The sequence below is a fragment of the Leptodactylus fuscus genome, chromosome 1, assembly GCF_031893055.1.
Source record: "Leptodactylus fuscus isolate aLepFus1 chromosome 1, aLepFus1.hap2, whole genome shotgun sequence".
NCBI lineage: Eukaryota > Metazoa > Chordata > Amphibia > Anura > Leptodactylidae > Leptodactylus > Leptodactylus fuscus.
In genome coordinates this window covers 55,669,062-55,685,164 of record NC_134265.1, presented here as the reverse complement: position 1 = coordinate 55,685,164, position 16,103 = coordinate 55,669,062, and the positions used below count along the sequence as shown (strand labels likewise).

Sequence of the window (16,103 nt, the reverse complement as noted above, 5' to 3'; positions counted from 1 at the left end):
ACGTTCCCTACCCCTGGGTTAAGATGTCCAAAGTGCCTTCTACATGTGCACTGATCTAATAATGGACAAGACAAAAGAAGTTACATCACTATACTTGTTACACACACAGATGGATGGATGGATGGATGGATGGATGCTTATATTGGTTAGTAGATTTTAGTAGGATCATATTACAGATGCAGAGCCCAAAGCGGCAGCATTGTGATCTGGCTCTGCAGCAGCATTTACCATCCCTGTAATAAAGTTTGCTTTGTAGTTATAACGTTATACTATGATTTAGTTACTAGAAAATGGTTTCTGTTCACCATTCTGACCAAATATATCACTTTCTTACAGCGATCCATCACAAAGTGACAACAACTGCAAAGACTTCTGGATGAATATGCAAGCAGTTACTGCCTACCTCAAGAAGTCTTCTGAGCAGAACCCATCTGCCTCCTATTATAATGTAGACATCCTAAAATACCAGGTAGAGCACTATTCTAATTCACACTTCTATACTACTATGTGAATGTTTTAGGCTGGTGTGGAAAAAATGCTGCACAGTAAGAATGCGTTTAGAAATAGAAGTGTTAAATAGTTATTTTTGTCAATAAAATGAAGTGAACAAATAAAAGAGAAATCTAAATTCCATCAATATTTGGTGTGACCTTTGCACTTTGGAGGCCTTATTGCAGAGAGCCCTTATTGCATCATCATCCAGTCTGTCTTGGATTACATGAGGAGACAGAAGGATTGGAGCAAGCCGACATCCACAGAAGATCTGGGCTTAGTTCTCCAAGATGTTTGGAATAACCTCTCTGCTGAGTTCCTTCAAAACTGTGTTTTGAAGGCAAAGGGCCGTTACACCAAATATTAATGTGATTTAGTTTCTACTTTTTGTTAATTCACTTCATTCTGTTAATTGATAAATATAAGCTTTTAACACTTCTATTTCTAAAGCATTCTTACTGTGCAGTATTTTTTGCTCACCTGAAAAGTTTGCAGTGCTGTACATCATAATGTCACTTCACTGTGGAAAAACCTTGTGATCCCGATCAGTTCTAAAGTCCTTACAGTGGTTTTGCAGGCATATTCTCATATTCTCCTGTCCGATATGACATCGGTTGCAGAAAGGTGGCACTGAGAACTTGGCAGGAGCGTTGCCAGAGCAACTGTCTAAGGCTCAGCAAGTTTTGTGCCAAGGGCAATATTTGCTGGGCATCAGATGGTTGTTTCTATTAAGTGTCCCTCCCTGTATGTAGTAACATATTTTTATTTTTATTTTTTTTTTTACTCCACATGTCACATTGGATAGAAGAGTATGCCTGCACACCCGTCTAAAGGGGTTGACCAGCTTGGAAAAATATCTTGCTTTTAAAATGCAGGATATACCATTTACTGATATACGTTAAGTAACACAAGTGCCCCAATCTCCGGATGGCAGTGCCAGGCCTAACAGCTTGTGTTTTACACAGGAAAGTGGTTTCTGTGTCGACACATGATCAGTGCTGTGTGAAGGGCATTTCGCTAGCTGATCCACCCACCTTCTCTATGTCTGCCTTGGCCATGACAAAGAAGGGGGCTTGCATATAATTAATGAAATGAGCTAGTCAGCCAAACCCTTTAAAGAGGACCTTTCATGATTTGGGGCACATGCGGTTTTATATACCGCTAGAAAGGTGACTGTGCGCTGAATTCAGTTGAAGAGTTATCAGTGCCAATACCGTAGCTCTTCACCATCAGACGGGCGTTCCTGACAGTCAGTCAGGAACATCCAACTTCACAGCAGCGCCTATAGCACTGTACTGTGAGATCGGGGAGGAACGCCCCCCAGTACTCATCTATGGACGAGTACTGTGAGGAGAGGGAGGAGACATTCCTCTCTGCTCTCACATTAGAGCGCTATAGACGCTGCTGTGAAGAAGGACGTTCCTGACTGACTTTCAGGAACGCCCTTCTGATGGTGAAGAGCTATGGTACCGGCACTGATAGCTCTTCACCTGGGGCACAGATCATGAAAGCCGACAGTATGCTGAATTCAGTGCACTGTCTGCTTTCTAGCGGTATATAGAACCGCATGTGCCCCAAGTGATGGAAAGTCCTCTTTACCACACAGCAACTTATGTGCTAACAAAAGAAACCCTCTCCTGTGTCTTGTACAAGCCAGAAGTGGGACTGGGACCTGATCAAGACACCAGGACACTATTCATTCAAGTATATTAATAAGTTGTCTATTTTCAATGTAAACACATATAAGAATATTTTTTGTCTTAATGGACAGCCCCAGTAATTCCTTAATGACAGATTGGATGGCTATTGGATCTTCATTTCGTCTGACTAATCTGCCAGATAAAGGATTACAGCATCCAAGTATCGTAGAGGAAAGCAGATCTTATACTGTGGCTGATACTTTTTTGCCATGTAGATTTGCATTTTCTTGCTGTAGATTTGTCACAAGCACGATACAGGGACACATGTCGCCAGCAGGTTATTCATAGGACAATAGGAATATTCACTTGTCTCCTTTTAATCTTTATATCATATTTCCCTTTACTTTATGCATAAAACTTAGGTGACAAAAGAGGAACTGATGGTGCCAGGTGCGGTGACAATGTTGTTTGTGTAAGATCCGTGTCCGATTACTGATTATAATATATTGAGACATTTATATTCATGTGGATTATGTATTGGGCAGGATGAACGAAGTCTAGCACAAGTTGCACTGATATTTTTGTCATGGCTTCTATTAATATTCAGCTGATGTAACAGTATAGAATACGATTTCTACAAGGGATGATGATCCATATTAGAAATCATGTGACTGACCGGCTAGATATTAACCTTATGTTTGCTCATTTGCCAACTTCTGTCATAAGGGAAAGAGAGAAAAGGTTGTCTATTTGAGTGTATACTGCCTTTTAGTTTGCAGCATGAATTCAGCAAATTTCTCATCAACGGGATAGAGGTTTGTGTCTGATCAGTTGGGGGTCAGACCACTGGTCTTGTGATCCCAAATTCCTCCATTTAAATGGAGTGCTGGTCACTCTTGTGTGATGCCACTTCAGTTATCTTTATAGGACTGATGCAGAGTACTGTGTGCAACTATACTGTTCCCAGAGGGGCTTTATGTTCAGACCCCCACACTCAGACACTTGTCACCTATTGGATGAGGAAGGATAAATTGAATTCATGGTTAAACCCCAATAATAATCTAATACATTGTAGTACAATATGATTGACTTCAACACCATAGGACAGGTTGATCTAGATTACTTGCCGTTATTCGTATTCATTGAAGTTTGCTCCTGTTTTGTGAAACATTTGACAAGTCATGGACAACTATAGAAGTTTTTTCCTGTGGGAGTCCTGGGCCTGGGACCCGTACCAGTCCCTAAAACAAATGGCCAAGCACTGTTCACAATGGGTTGCTTTTCTACAGTTTAGCTTGGGGATCTTTGCATCGCCCCTTCACATTTAATCTAAAAGTGTGTCTTCTCTTTCTAGGTATCATCAAATGGGATCCAGTCCACTCCTCTTAACCTTGCCACCTATTGGAAGTGTAATCCTAACACTACTGATGTTAGACTAGATTACAAATATAATCCAGAGTCCATGGCAGTGCCCAGCGCCTTGTCAAACATCCAGGTTATGGTTCCGGTGGATGGAGGCGTCACAAACATGCAGTCTATTCCCACTGCAGTATGGTGAGACAGCTTTTCAACATGCAAGCATCTTTCCCTAGCTCCATTTGCGCTGCCTGCAGTGTCTGTTTGACGTATACACTAGGAAAGCTCTTTGTACATATGTTAGTTTTATCCACAAGCCCCCTTCACACCACAAAGGCCAGTCCGGTTCATTTTTGCCTCCATTGGGCTCAGGAAATAAGAGGAATAGCAGAGAGTTCTATGAAAGGTGTTACTGAATTTCATGCAAACAAGTACTTTCTGCACTAGTCATGTAAAGAGAGCTGTGACTTGTCCTGTACAAACTTAGAATTGTGATTCCTGACGGCCGATATTGGTGGAAAAAAAGCAATAGTGTATGTTGGATTCGACATGCCTTATCCTTTGTTTACATGGGCGATAAGCCGTGGTCAGAGGTGCCTGGCAGTGACTTATTCTCCTCTCCCAGTTGAAGTAAAAATGCAGATTGGCTACTGAAGGTTATCCACATGCGTCTGAATATTCCTGCCACAAAACAAATCCACAGATTTCAGAGCTGCTATATTGAAAGTAGCGCCATCTCTGGTGATCATGTATGATAAATCTACAGAAAAATGAGCGTGCTGACAATTTTCACACCTCATGCTCATTTTCCCAGTCTTTCAAAAGGGGTTGTTAAGAGGCCCAGTAATGGCAAGCAGTCTGTTTATTCAGATCTTCAGCTGTAGATCACACTCTCCTGCCTCTTTTATTCTCTTAAGGGGATTTTCTAGATTACAGGCATTGATGACCTAGCTTGTGTAGTGGCTAGGTTACTGCAGCTCTGATCCTATTTAAAAGAATGGGCTTCACTGACTCCGGCTGAGTTGGAATTTTTTCCCGAGCAATCAATGTTGTTAGTTTTGGTGCCTGATATGCTAATTATACTCTATAGTGTCAGGTGGGCGGTGTCAGGGAGGAAAAGACAAGAGAGTGTGTTCAGGGCTCTGACACTGATTCACATCCCTTGTCTGTTCCTGCCTGACACCGCCCACCTGACCCTACTGAGCCAAAATTGCAGATCAGGCACAAAAACTAAAAGCACTTCTTGCTTAGGAACAATGGGATCTAGAGATAAAAAAAAAAATTATGACTTCACCAGAATCTGTGGAGCGGTCACTATTAACAGATGCCAAAAACTGGAGTTGGTGGAGGTGGCGAAAGGCCCTATTTAAGATGCAGTTACTTAGAGTAGCCGGACTCTTGAACAATAGTTGATCGGCCATCTCTTTTGCATTGAATCACTCATATATTATTGGCACTGATGATGAAATGTCCTTCTCTTTTAGGAATGCAGAGCAAATGAAAGCCTTTTGGAAAATATCAGTGATTTCAGAAAAGTCAGAAAATGGAGGTGAGTACTAAATTGTGTCGTGGTTGGTAGGCCGCAGTGGGGTTTTGTGACAGAATTACAATTAAATTCTACATCTTGCACACCAATTTCCTCAAAGAGGACGAGGCTGTGAGCGTGGTTAGGACAGGTCCTTTGGCCCTGTAAAATTTGTCATCATTTATTCCAGTTTTCTGGCATATCTGATGCCATAAATCGACACCAGTTAATTATACATATCCTTTTTATATTTCTGTAACAAAGGATATGTTTTATTGGTACATCCTTATATCTCACTGTACCCTCCTTCTGTCCCTCATTTCCCTTCCCATCATTATATACAGAAATCGACACCATCAAGGAGCTGACGCAGATTTCTAGTTTTTGGGGGGTGTTTTAAATACATTTTTTTTACCTTCCCTAGCCCAATACAACCCCATTAATGATGAGGCGTGAGCCTTGTTATAAATTAGGTGCAAATTCAAGCAGGGATTGCTGAGATATGTCTTCCCCAAAGTGCCACAGATGATTGGTACCATGTTCATTGCCTATTAGCTAAAGGTTATAACTTTTCTTTCCCATGTTTGTATAATGTTATAGGTTCAGGATCACTCAGGGCAAAATTCGATATATCAGAGGGACCTAGTACCCCTAGCACGCTGGCTGTACAGTTCATGAGTGATGGCAGCACCTTGTCTGGAGTGGACGTTGAACTTGTAGGAACAGGCTACCGCCTCTCTTTAGTGAAGAAGAGGTTTGGCACAGGTACGGTTCTCGGTCATCTTGGGAACAAAAGTGAATGACACTTTATAAGTGAGATTTTACATATCTTTCCAGCAAAGTCGATTGTTTACCACATTCCTATAACATACAGTCTTGGACATAAGTGTTGACACCCATGACATTTTTCAAAAAAATAGTAAATAAAAACGGAAATAAACCTGTGTATAACAACATATCAGTGGTGCCAACACTTGCGGCTATGACTGTATACTTTGCGTTTGATTTCTGCTTACATTGAAATTTTCCATAAATGGGTATTCCCATCTATGACATTTATGGCACATCTACAGTATATGGCATACATGTCTTATGGTTGTGTGCCCCACTGGGACTCCTTTCTCAGCTATTTTCAGAAATCCTATGGAAGTGATGGGAGGCATCAGCATATGCATGGTCTACTCTCCACACATTCTAGTTGCGAGACAGGGTTGGGGAACACTATTGTTGAGATAGATATGAGTCCCCAAATGTAAGACTAACCGCGTATGGCATATGGGCTTTTGTCTCTTATCCACAGAACTTGCTCCTCCATTCACCATCTGTGGTTCTGGTGGAAATTGCCAAGTTCTGTATGTGGCCATGTCTATAAGCCCATAGACTGAATGGAGTGGCACCATGCATTCACGACTGCTACTCCTTCCAAAGTTCTGGTCACTGCTATTCTGTAGTTACCAGGAATGGAGGATTCAGCAACTTTATTCTACTGAGGATTGGACATTTCTTGCCATTGAAAGATAATAAATGTCCAATGTAGGGCAACCACTTTAAAGGGAGTCTGTAAGCTCAAAATTGCATATAAAGATAAACATAGTACCTTGTAGGGCTTGAGATGAAGTCTCTATTTCGCTCTAAGATCTGCCCACCAGAGGATGAAGGACAACTCTCTGTTCTCGCTCATCTTTTGGCTGTCATGCCAGCAACATCACAGTTCACCTGGAAGCACAGTACAGGCTACTGGAACACGCTGTGTTTTTGGGTGCACTGTGATGTCATCAGGCATGCTCAGTAGCCTGTACTGCACTTGCCAAAGACTTTGCATTAAGAACAGCCCTCTATTTTTGCTAGCCTTTCCAAAAGTCTTTGGCAAACACAGTATACGCTCCTACACGTACCCAATGATGTCCCAGTGCACCCGGAAGCACCGCTTGTACTGAAGGCCTGCTTCACATCTGCGACTGGTAGTCCATTTGGGGAGTCCGCTTGGGGACCCCCATGAATGGAATCCTATATGCATTAAAAAGCGGTTAGATAAGAAACTGCCCAGACCCCATAGACTATAATGGGGTTTGTGTGTTTTCTGCTCTGTGTCCGCACGAAACATGCAGAGAGAAAAGTGCTGCTTATGTTTCGTGTGGACGCCAAGCGGAAACTACACGGACCCCATTATAGTCTATGGGGTCTGTGTGGTTTCTTAGTTAACCGCTTTTTAATGTGTATATGTTTCCGTTCAGGGGGTCCTCAAGCGTATTCCCTGAATGGAATACCAAACACAGATGTGAACAAAGCCTGATGTTTGCTGTGCTTCCAGATGCACTGGGATGCCATAGGGCATGTGTAGTAGTGTTGTAATACGCTTGCCGATCTCCCAGGACATGCATAAAATAATATTTCAGAACACTTTTTCTCAGTGTAGAGGTTTGCTGTAGTCAAGAGATGAGTGAGTAGTATTCGATCGAATACCTCCCCTGTATAGTTATTAGAGATGAGCGAGTACTGTTGGGATCAGCCAATCCGAACAACACGATCCATAGAAATGAATGGATGCACCTGGTACTTCCGCTTTGACGTCGGCCGGCCGCTTAACCCCCCGCGTGCCGGCTACGTCCATTCATTTCTATGCGAGCGTGCTGTTCGGATTGGCTGATCTGAACAGTACTCGCTCATCTCTAATAGTTATTGGTTTAAAAAAGTGCCAGGGTAGGTGGGAGGGGAATCAAATTTTTACTGCGATTACCGCGTGGTATTCGACTGATTACACCAATAACTATGCAGGAGAGGTATTCGATCGAATGCTACTCGCTCATCTCTACTGTGGTCTTATTAATAGCATTATTACAGCAAATGACCATTGTTCTCTGTAACTGTGTATTCTTACAAGCAATCCTTTAGTAACTCTTGTTTCTCTTTTTCTTTCAGGAAAATACATGGCCGACTGTTGATTTTAATTTAATGTATTTTTATAAATCATGGGATATAAGGAAACTGCTTTCCTGTTAATTTATCGGAAATCTTCCACATGCTGTTTTAATTATAGATTTATATATATATATATATATATATATTTTTAATTTTTGACTTGTTTAGAAGGTATTTCTCTATTGCTGCCAACTACAAAGCATAAAAATGCACTTTCTAGGAGTCATTTTGTGGAATATCTTTTGGACATTGTTGTAGCACTGAAGTTTTCTGCAGTCGTGGTTAAAAGTCCGCTGGTAAAAAAAAAAGAAAAGAAAAAAAAAATTCTGTGTATTTGTATAAAGGCCACATTTTCCTATCTAAATAGCCATTTTGTATCAGAAAAGAACACATTGTTACATTTTGTAACAAATTCTGAATTTGCAGGAGCAATCAGACATACATTTATATAGTGTTTTATATGCATGTAAATAGTCAGTCCAGTATAACTATTCATCTCTCCAATTCAGGGTATAGCTCCCTACCACTTGGGGGGCTGTATATCATTGAAACGTATCAGCTACCAGGACAGGTGTTAAGTGTCTGGTCGGATCTGACTACTTGGTCCTTCACCGGTTGTAAGTGCCGAGGTCCTGTACCCTCTTTTCAAATGGGGCAGTGGTCTAGCATGCACGCCGCCGCTCTGTACTCAGGCCCTAGTAATACTGATAGATGGAGGCTCCAGCAGTTGGACTGCTTCTGATCAGACACCTATTACTTATCCACATTTCGATCTTGGTACAACCTCTTTGAACCAGACTCATGATCCACCTTCAGCAAAGGCTGCCATTTTTTGTATTGGTCTAGAATATGTAACATAACAGTGAATTGGTTCACTATGGCACCACTTTTGGTGGTTCATACAAAATGGCTGCCTTTATTGTCTGTAGCTGCCAAATACATAAAATTCTAGTCCACTTTCCCAATACTATTGTGCTTTTATAGAGACTGCTGATTTGTATATTACACTTTTAATGTAAATCCTGTTTCGCTTCTCATTATTTGGGGAATTCTATGAAAGTGCAATTACAGGAAAAAGAAGATGGCAAAATATCGTAGCAGGGGTCACTTTTTAAGGCAGTATTCTTTTTATATGCATTAACATCTGTGCCTTTCCAGTCAAGTTCCATCACCCTTGTTATCTGCGGTTGTACCACTGCGGTTATACCCTTCTTATCTGCAGCTGTACACTGCAGTTGTACCATTGTTGTCTGCAGCTGTACCACTGCAATTGTACCCTTGTTATTTGCAGTTGTACACTGCGGTTGTACCCTTGTTATTTGCAGTTGTACACTGCGGTTGTACCCTTGTTATCTGCAGCTGTACACTGCGGTTGTACCCTTTGTTATTTGCAGCTGTAAACTGTGGTTGTACCTGTTGTCTGCAGCTGTACCACTGCAATTGTACCCTTGTTATTTGCAGTTGTACACTGTGGTTGTACCCTTGTTATATGCAGCTGTACACTGTGGTTGTACCCTTGTTATATGCAGCTGTACACTGTGGTTGTACCCTTGTTGTCTGTGGCTGTACCACTGCTATTACACCCTTGTTATCTGCGGTTGTACACTGCAGGTGTACAGTTGCTATCTACAGGTGTACACTGCGGTTGTACAGTTGTTATCTGTGGCTGTACACTGTGGTTGTTCCCTAGTTATCTGCGGCTGTATACTGCGGTTGTACAGTTGTCATCTGTGGTTGTACACTGCAGTTGTACCATTGTTGTCTGCGGCTGTACACTGTAATGGCTGACAACCTGTAACTCTCCAGCTGTTCTGAATCTACAACTATAAGGGCTAGATTATTTTGATGTATGCAAACTTACAAATGCCACGCGCAGACCTCAGTGTGTCCGTTTGCAAGGCTGGCTGTCAAATCCCAGCCATTCAACAGGACTGTTCTATTGCATTACTTTTCTTTATAAGATAGTGAGCTTGTATATCCGTACACTGTATACACCCAAAGATCCACAGGAGTAGTACATGGGCTAGAAGTGGGGGGCACAGAAACTAGTGATACATCACACAACAATGTCTTTGCTGTTTATAATCTGTCACTTATGAATACCAGGTGAGAATATACCACATTTTTTCATGCATTTTGTTTGTGTAAGATAAAGCCTAACATCACTTACAGAGGACCTTCCACCAATGCCAGCTCATTGCACCCTTTGCTCCACTGATTCTGATGCAGATGGATTTGTTTCTGCAACCCTCACTGTTTCCGTATAGCAATGATTCTGTTAGTCTCAGCACCCAGTATGCTAATTATCCTCTTTACTGCCAGATGGGTGGGCTTAGGTTTGAGCAAAGACCACCCACCTGACAGTGAAGAGCCTAAATAGTATATCGGGTACTGAAACTAACACTTATTGCTCCGGAGTGGTGGGGGTTAGAGAAAAAATCCTTTTACATGTTGGTGATGGTGAAAGATCCTCTTTAAACCCTGGAGAAGTTGTTTGGCAGGACTCCAGGGTGATGACCCTGCTGAAGAAGCTTTGCATCTTTAAGCTTTCCTGCCTGTGTGAATGGGAGTCAGTCCTACAGTCCAGGCTTAGGCTATAATACAGTTTACCTGCATATTGATAGGCTACTTGTAAGAACTGTTCAGTTGCCACTAACTTTCATTAAGATTGCTTGCTTCCAACCTGCCGACGTCAGTACATAAGACACTAATCCAATACCTGCAGACATGGTTGAGTCCTTCATTGTTGTGGTATAATGGAGGTTGCACTACAAACATTGCACAAGAGATATTTGTAATCTTTGGACATGTATTAAAAGGTTGTTCTCTTCCAGTGTTAGAGGGCTTGTCTGGTTACGAACATCCATTAATCTGAGTTAATATGTAGATTTGGGGCCTATTGTTAGGGACTTCATCAAATTGCCTGGGTGGAGAAGGCTATAAAGAGCATCTCTAGCTTTGAAGGACAAATATCTTTGCACATTACATGGCCAGTCCATTGATCTTAGATAGGAAGTGTGTCCTTTATTCTGTGATGGTGCTGCAGAGAAACTGAACATTTGGGGGACATATTCCCTGACCGTTTTTAGCCAACCCCCCAGAATCCAGGCTGTGCAAACTTAGACTAGACAGAATAAAAATGCGCCAGACTTGTCATGGTGCCCGATGCTGGAGGATACATTTTGTACATCTTTAATGGCGTTGCACATTGCCACCCCTTAAATGGATTGTCCAGAAATTGGAGCCGCCTGTAGGGCGGCCGGTAAGTGTAGAATTAAAAAGGTCACGGGTGCTCCGTTGTCCTCCATCGGAAGTCCTGAGCCAATCAGATGGAGGCATTGGTGATGTCACTCATTTACATCATCAGTTCCTTGCTAGTAGATTTAATAAGATTTGGACCGTGTAACCTCAGTCTTACAAATGGGCCATGCTGGATGATAAACCTAGCACACATTTACACTGCCTAGTCTCATTTTAGACCACCTAGTTAGTATTACGTGTTGGGTGCATCAGAAAAATGTCTATTATATTATATTCCTACACATACTGGCCTGTAGTAGAGATTCTGATAAACGGACCTGATAACTGGATTCTTTACTGATAATCTAAGACTAAATGCATGGAAAAGAGAATAATGGACAACTCCGTACAATACTCAGTTATGTCACTTGAACCACCGCTCTGACTGTATATTCTGCAGATGTTTAACCAAAGTTACACTATAATACCTACAGTACATACGTTACCGGTAAGATTTCTACTACTAAGCAATAACCAATGCTTACCTTTATTCACTATTACATGTGTTCTTAGCAATATAACAAGCAATACTTATGTGAAAGGCAATGCATTTATTACTTTACAGTTCGGGAAGCTAATACATGACACTTTTGGTTCTCGCTATTGTAATCTGTTTTTCACGCTGTCCAGTAACTCTCTGGAATTTTTTTTTTTTCTGCAAAAAAAATACAAAGCAGAACTATGTAAACCTAGCCGTATATATACATTATAGCACTTTTAATCGTACATAATCAAAATAAATGTATTTGTGGTAAGAGCAGGTTACAATACTGAAGCCATACAGATTTCTGTGGGAATTATCAATAGTGAATGAAATAAAATTTTACTCTCCAGGTCGATGCTGGTATCTGCCACATGTTGTGTTTAGCGAGCTGGCTCTTGCTTTTGGACACAGTTCTATCCTCGTAGCTGCCTCTTGTTTAGATGACTTTGTAAACACTGAAAGCTAAAGTCCACCTGAATTTTTATGGAATGTTCTTACTTTTGATTGTAAATTAAAAAAACAAAGCAAAAAAAAAACAAATGAAAAACAAAACAAGTTTATCTTACAAAAAAATTCTGTAAATATTTTTTTTTCATAATGTAAATTTTACAAATTATGTTGCATCTGTAATAAACGTGTAATATATACATAATTTACGAAACTTTCTTCGTCTTGTTCTTTATTTCCGTACTATCATTTGACCACGACTTGTGTCTGCGTGTTGTTGTTGACGCTGTTCCACTTATATGTAGCTAATTGCTGTTGTCGATGGTCCGCCTGCTTCCGTGTCTCGGCTCTGCTACATCACTGCACATGTGCAGCGTACCCAGCTGTATATACATCTCTGCATATGGAGAGGCTACTCAGCTGTGCTACAGCGCTGCCTAAGCTCTGCTACATCTGGCTATTTGGATTACAGGGGTGTTCTTATGTCGGTGTCTGACCAGCTTCTATGTTAAAAAACGGCTGAACAGATGATGCTGAAATTTGCCACAGTTCGATCTGCCTGCTCCCACGTCTCAGCTCTGCTGCATATGCGTAGGATACCGAGCTGTATGTACATCTTTGCATATGGAAAGCCTACTCAGCTGTGCTACCTAAGCTCTGCTACATCCCGCAATGTGGATTACATTGGTTTTCTTATGTCAGTGTCTGAGCAGCTTCTGGGTTAGAAACGGCTGAAAGGATGTTGCTGAAATTTGCCACAGTTCTCCCCCCTCCCCATCAGAGGCTAAACACCACATCCCCCCGTCGTCCTCACACAAAGTCTACACCCGATATAGTCCTCTTGCCCGCACACACAGCCTACATGTTCTCTACTCTCCTGACCTGCCTTTACACTCTATTATCTGCAGCTTTTACACAGTGTCCAGTTTCATCCTATATAGCTCTGCCCACAAAATAGAATCGTAGAAGGCAGTAAATCGCAGTCCTGAAAATGAAGCCGTCACATCGACCGTGTTTACTGGACCAAAACAGGCCTAATGCCTTCCAGTGTTAAAATAGATGCTAAAAATGAAGTGAACAATATAATGAGAGATACTGGGTGTCTTTATATAGAGGAGTAACACATTCACTATGTAGTCACCCGGGCGGAGCTGGTGAGTGTATTGTGGAGAGATTACTCACTGACCAGATAGTGTTTGTGGCTTAGGCCAAGAGTAACACAAAAAAAATAAAAAAAATACAAAAACGCTTTTCTGAAAAGGGGATGGGGCGAGAACATGCAGAAATCTGTCTTAAAGTATGGGGGAAATGTACTGTAGCTATGAGCTGGCACAACCTCTGCCAATTCTGGGGCTATGAAGACTAACGTGAGTAGTGCCAGTCTTCATTAATCTGCCCTAGTATCTCTATTTGTGTTTGCTTCTTGGACCTTCCACTTAACAGGTCTCATGAACTTCTCTGCCACAATGCTACTGTATAAGTTGAACTATAATACATTTAGTACATCACTGATTTTATTTGCTTGGATATCTCATATCCATGTAAAAAGGCTCCATTTAGAAAGAGAGTTAAAGCATGAAATGTCTCTGAGAGATCTTATAGACAACACAAGTCAGAAAAATTACAAGCAAAAGGCCCTGGCTTCACATGGATAGATTTCATTTTTTGTTTGTGTAGTAGCCCCATAAGAATAGCTTGGTTGCTATGGAAGCCTGGTATAAAGCTGTGTGTAGGTAAAGACTGAAGAACCTGTGAGTTTCCATCAGTCCATAAGCGTCATGTGAATCTCAGTATGAATATCAGTGAAAAACCTTGCGATTGGTTGTTATGGAAACCTGGAGTAAAACTGTGTGTATGTGACCTTGTGTGTCATCCACAGCAAACTGCCCCTTTAAAGAGGACTTACAGCAGTGAAGAATAATGGCTGGGTTGTTATAGAAACCTGGAGTAAAGCTGTGTGCATGTGGAGACTAAGTGACTGCAGGCTTCTATTGGCTGATAAGGGACATATAACCTTGTGTATGGCTTGTATTGGCTAATGCAGGTCATTTTTTTGGGAATACTGTATCTCAGGAATGGTACATCCTAGAGAGCTGAGACCTGGTATAAAACCTTCCTGGACACCTGATGTACCTGTGTGCTAAATTTTGTGAGGATCGGTCCAGTCATTTGGTCGCGCATAAAGAACAGATAGACAGACAGAAATTCATTTTTATACATGCAAGAGAGAAAGAAAAAACCCACCAATGCAAAAGGCAAACCGTTCTCGTTCACCCAAAAGTACTCCGATGAGGTATCAAATGACTAACACAAAATAGGGAACTAATTTAAACATCACAGAAAACTGCTAAAAGTGTCTGGTTGTTGAGGCCTTAAAGAGGACCTTTCATCCGATTGGGCACAGGCAGTTCTATATACTGCTGGAAAGCTGACAGTGCGCTGAATTCAGTGCACTGTCGGCTTTCCCGATCTGTACCCGGTGTAAAGCGCTATCGGTCCCGCTACTGTAGCGCTTTACAGTCAGAAGGGCGTTTCTGACACTTAGCCAGGGACGCCCTTCTGCCCAGCAGCGCCTATCACGCTGTATTGTGGAGCGGAGAGGAACTGTCAGCTTTCCAGCAGTATATAGAACTGCCTGTGCCCAATCTGATGAAAGGTTCTCTTTAAGGACCTGGCTACTAATGGGTTATTCAGGACTATTATGGAAATTTTAGAGATATCGTTATTGCAAAGTTTATCTTGAAGGGAATGTGCCAGGTATTTGTTTCCACCGTAATCTAGTCCCATCAAATCAATTTTATAAAAAACTAGAGGGAGGACCTGGCTTTGCACGGGTATATTACATTTTATGTTTGTGTAGTGGCCCCATAAGAAATGTCCAGTTTTGCACTGGTGTATTTTGTATGTGGTTTGTGTGTATGTCCATAAGCGTCATGTGATTATGTGTATCTCATTTTGGATGTCAGTGAAAAACCTGTGATCAGTTGTTATGGATACCTGGAGTAAAGCTGTATCTAATCCTTCCCCATGTAGTACTGTGTTTAGACGCAAGTATCTAATCCTTGTTGGTGTGTTACTATGTGCAGATGCACATATCTAAACCTCCGGCGTGTGGTACTGTGTGCAGATGTGTGTATCTAATCCTCCCCCGTGTGGCATTGTGTGAAGAGGCACGTATCTAATCCTCTGGTAAGTGAAACTGTGTGCAGACATGTATATCTAATCTTACGGCATGTGGTACTATGTGCAGACATGCATATCTAATCTTACGGCATGTGGTACTATGTGCAGACGCGCATATCTAATCCTCTGGCGTGTGGTACTGTGTGCAGATGCACATATCTAATCCTCTGGCATGTGGTACTGTGTGCAGATGCGCGTATCTAATCTTCCCCCATGCTGTACTGTGTGCTAAGACGTGTATGTAATTCTCTGGCTTGTGGTACTGTGTGCAGAGGCATGTATCTAATCCTCCAAAGTGTGGTACTGTGTGCAGACAAACGTATCTAATCCTCCCCTGTGTGGTATTGTGTAGACGCGCGTATCTAATCCTACAGCATGTGGTACTGTATGCAGACGCGTGTATCTAATCCTATGGCGTGTACAACTGTGTGAAGATGTGTATCTAATCGTCTGACATGTGGAACTGTAAGCAGACGCGCGTATCTAATCCCACGGCATGTGGTACTGTGTGCCGACGTGCTTATCTAATCCTCTGGTGTGTGAAACTGTGTGCAGATGCGCGTATCTAATCCTCCCGTGTGGTATTGTGTGATGAGGCACGTATCTAATCCTACGGCAAGTGGAACTGTGTGTAGATGCGCGTATCTAATCCTACGGCATGTGGTACTGTGTGCGCGTATCTAATCCTCTTGTGTGTGGTACTGTGTATTGAGACGCATATCTAATTCTCTGGCTTGTGTTACTGTGTGCAGAGGCA

General features: G+C 41.8%; 1 protein-coding gene across 2 annotated transcripts in view; it reads left to right on the top strand.

The window, feature by feature from the left end:
• Positions 1-12,032, top strand: part of FCHO2 (FCH and mu domain containing endocytic adaptor 2) — a 113,134-nt gene extending 101,102 nt beyond the window's left edge. For both annotated transcript variants that reach the window (XM_075270574.1, XM_075270566.1), the window contains 5 exons: positions 337-469; positions 3,487-3,686; positions 4,973-5,037; positions 5,614-5,778; positions 7,933-12,032. In XM_075270574.1, the coding sequence (XP_075126675.1) occupies positions 337-469; positions 3,487-3,686; positions 4,973-5,037; positions 5,614-5,778; positions 7,933-7,955 (586 nt within the window). In that variant the 3' untranslated portion in view covers positions 7,956-12,032. The remainder of the gene's footprint in view (positions 1-336; positions 470-3,486; positions 3,687-4,972; positions 5,038-5,613; positions 5,779-7,932) is intronic.
• Positions 12,033-16,103: the final 4,071 nt, after the last annotated feature.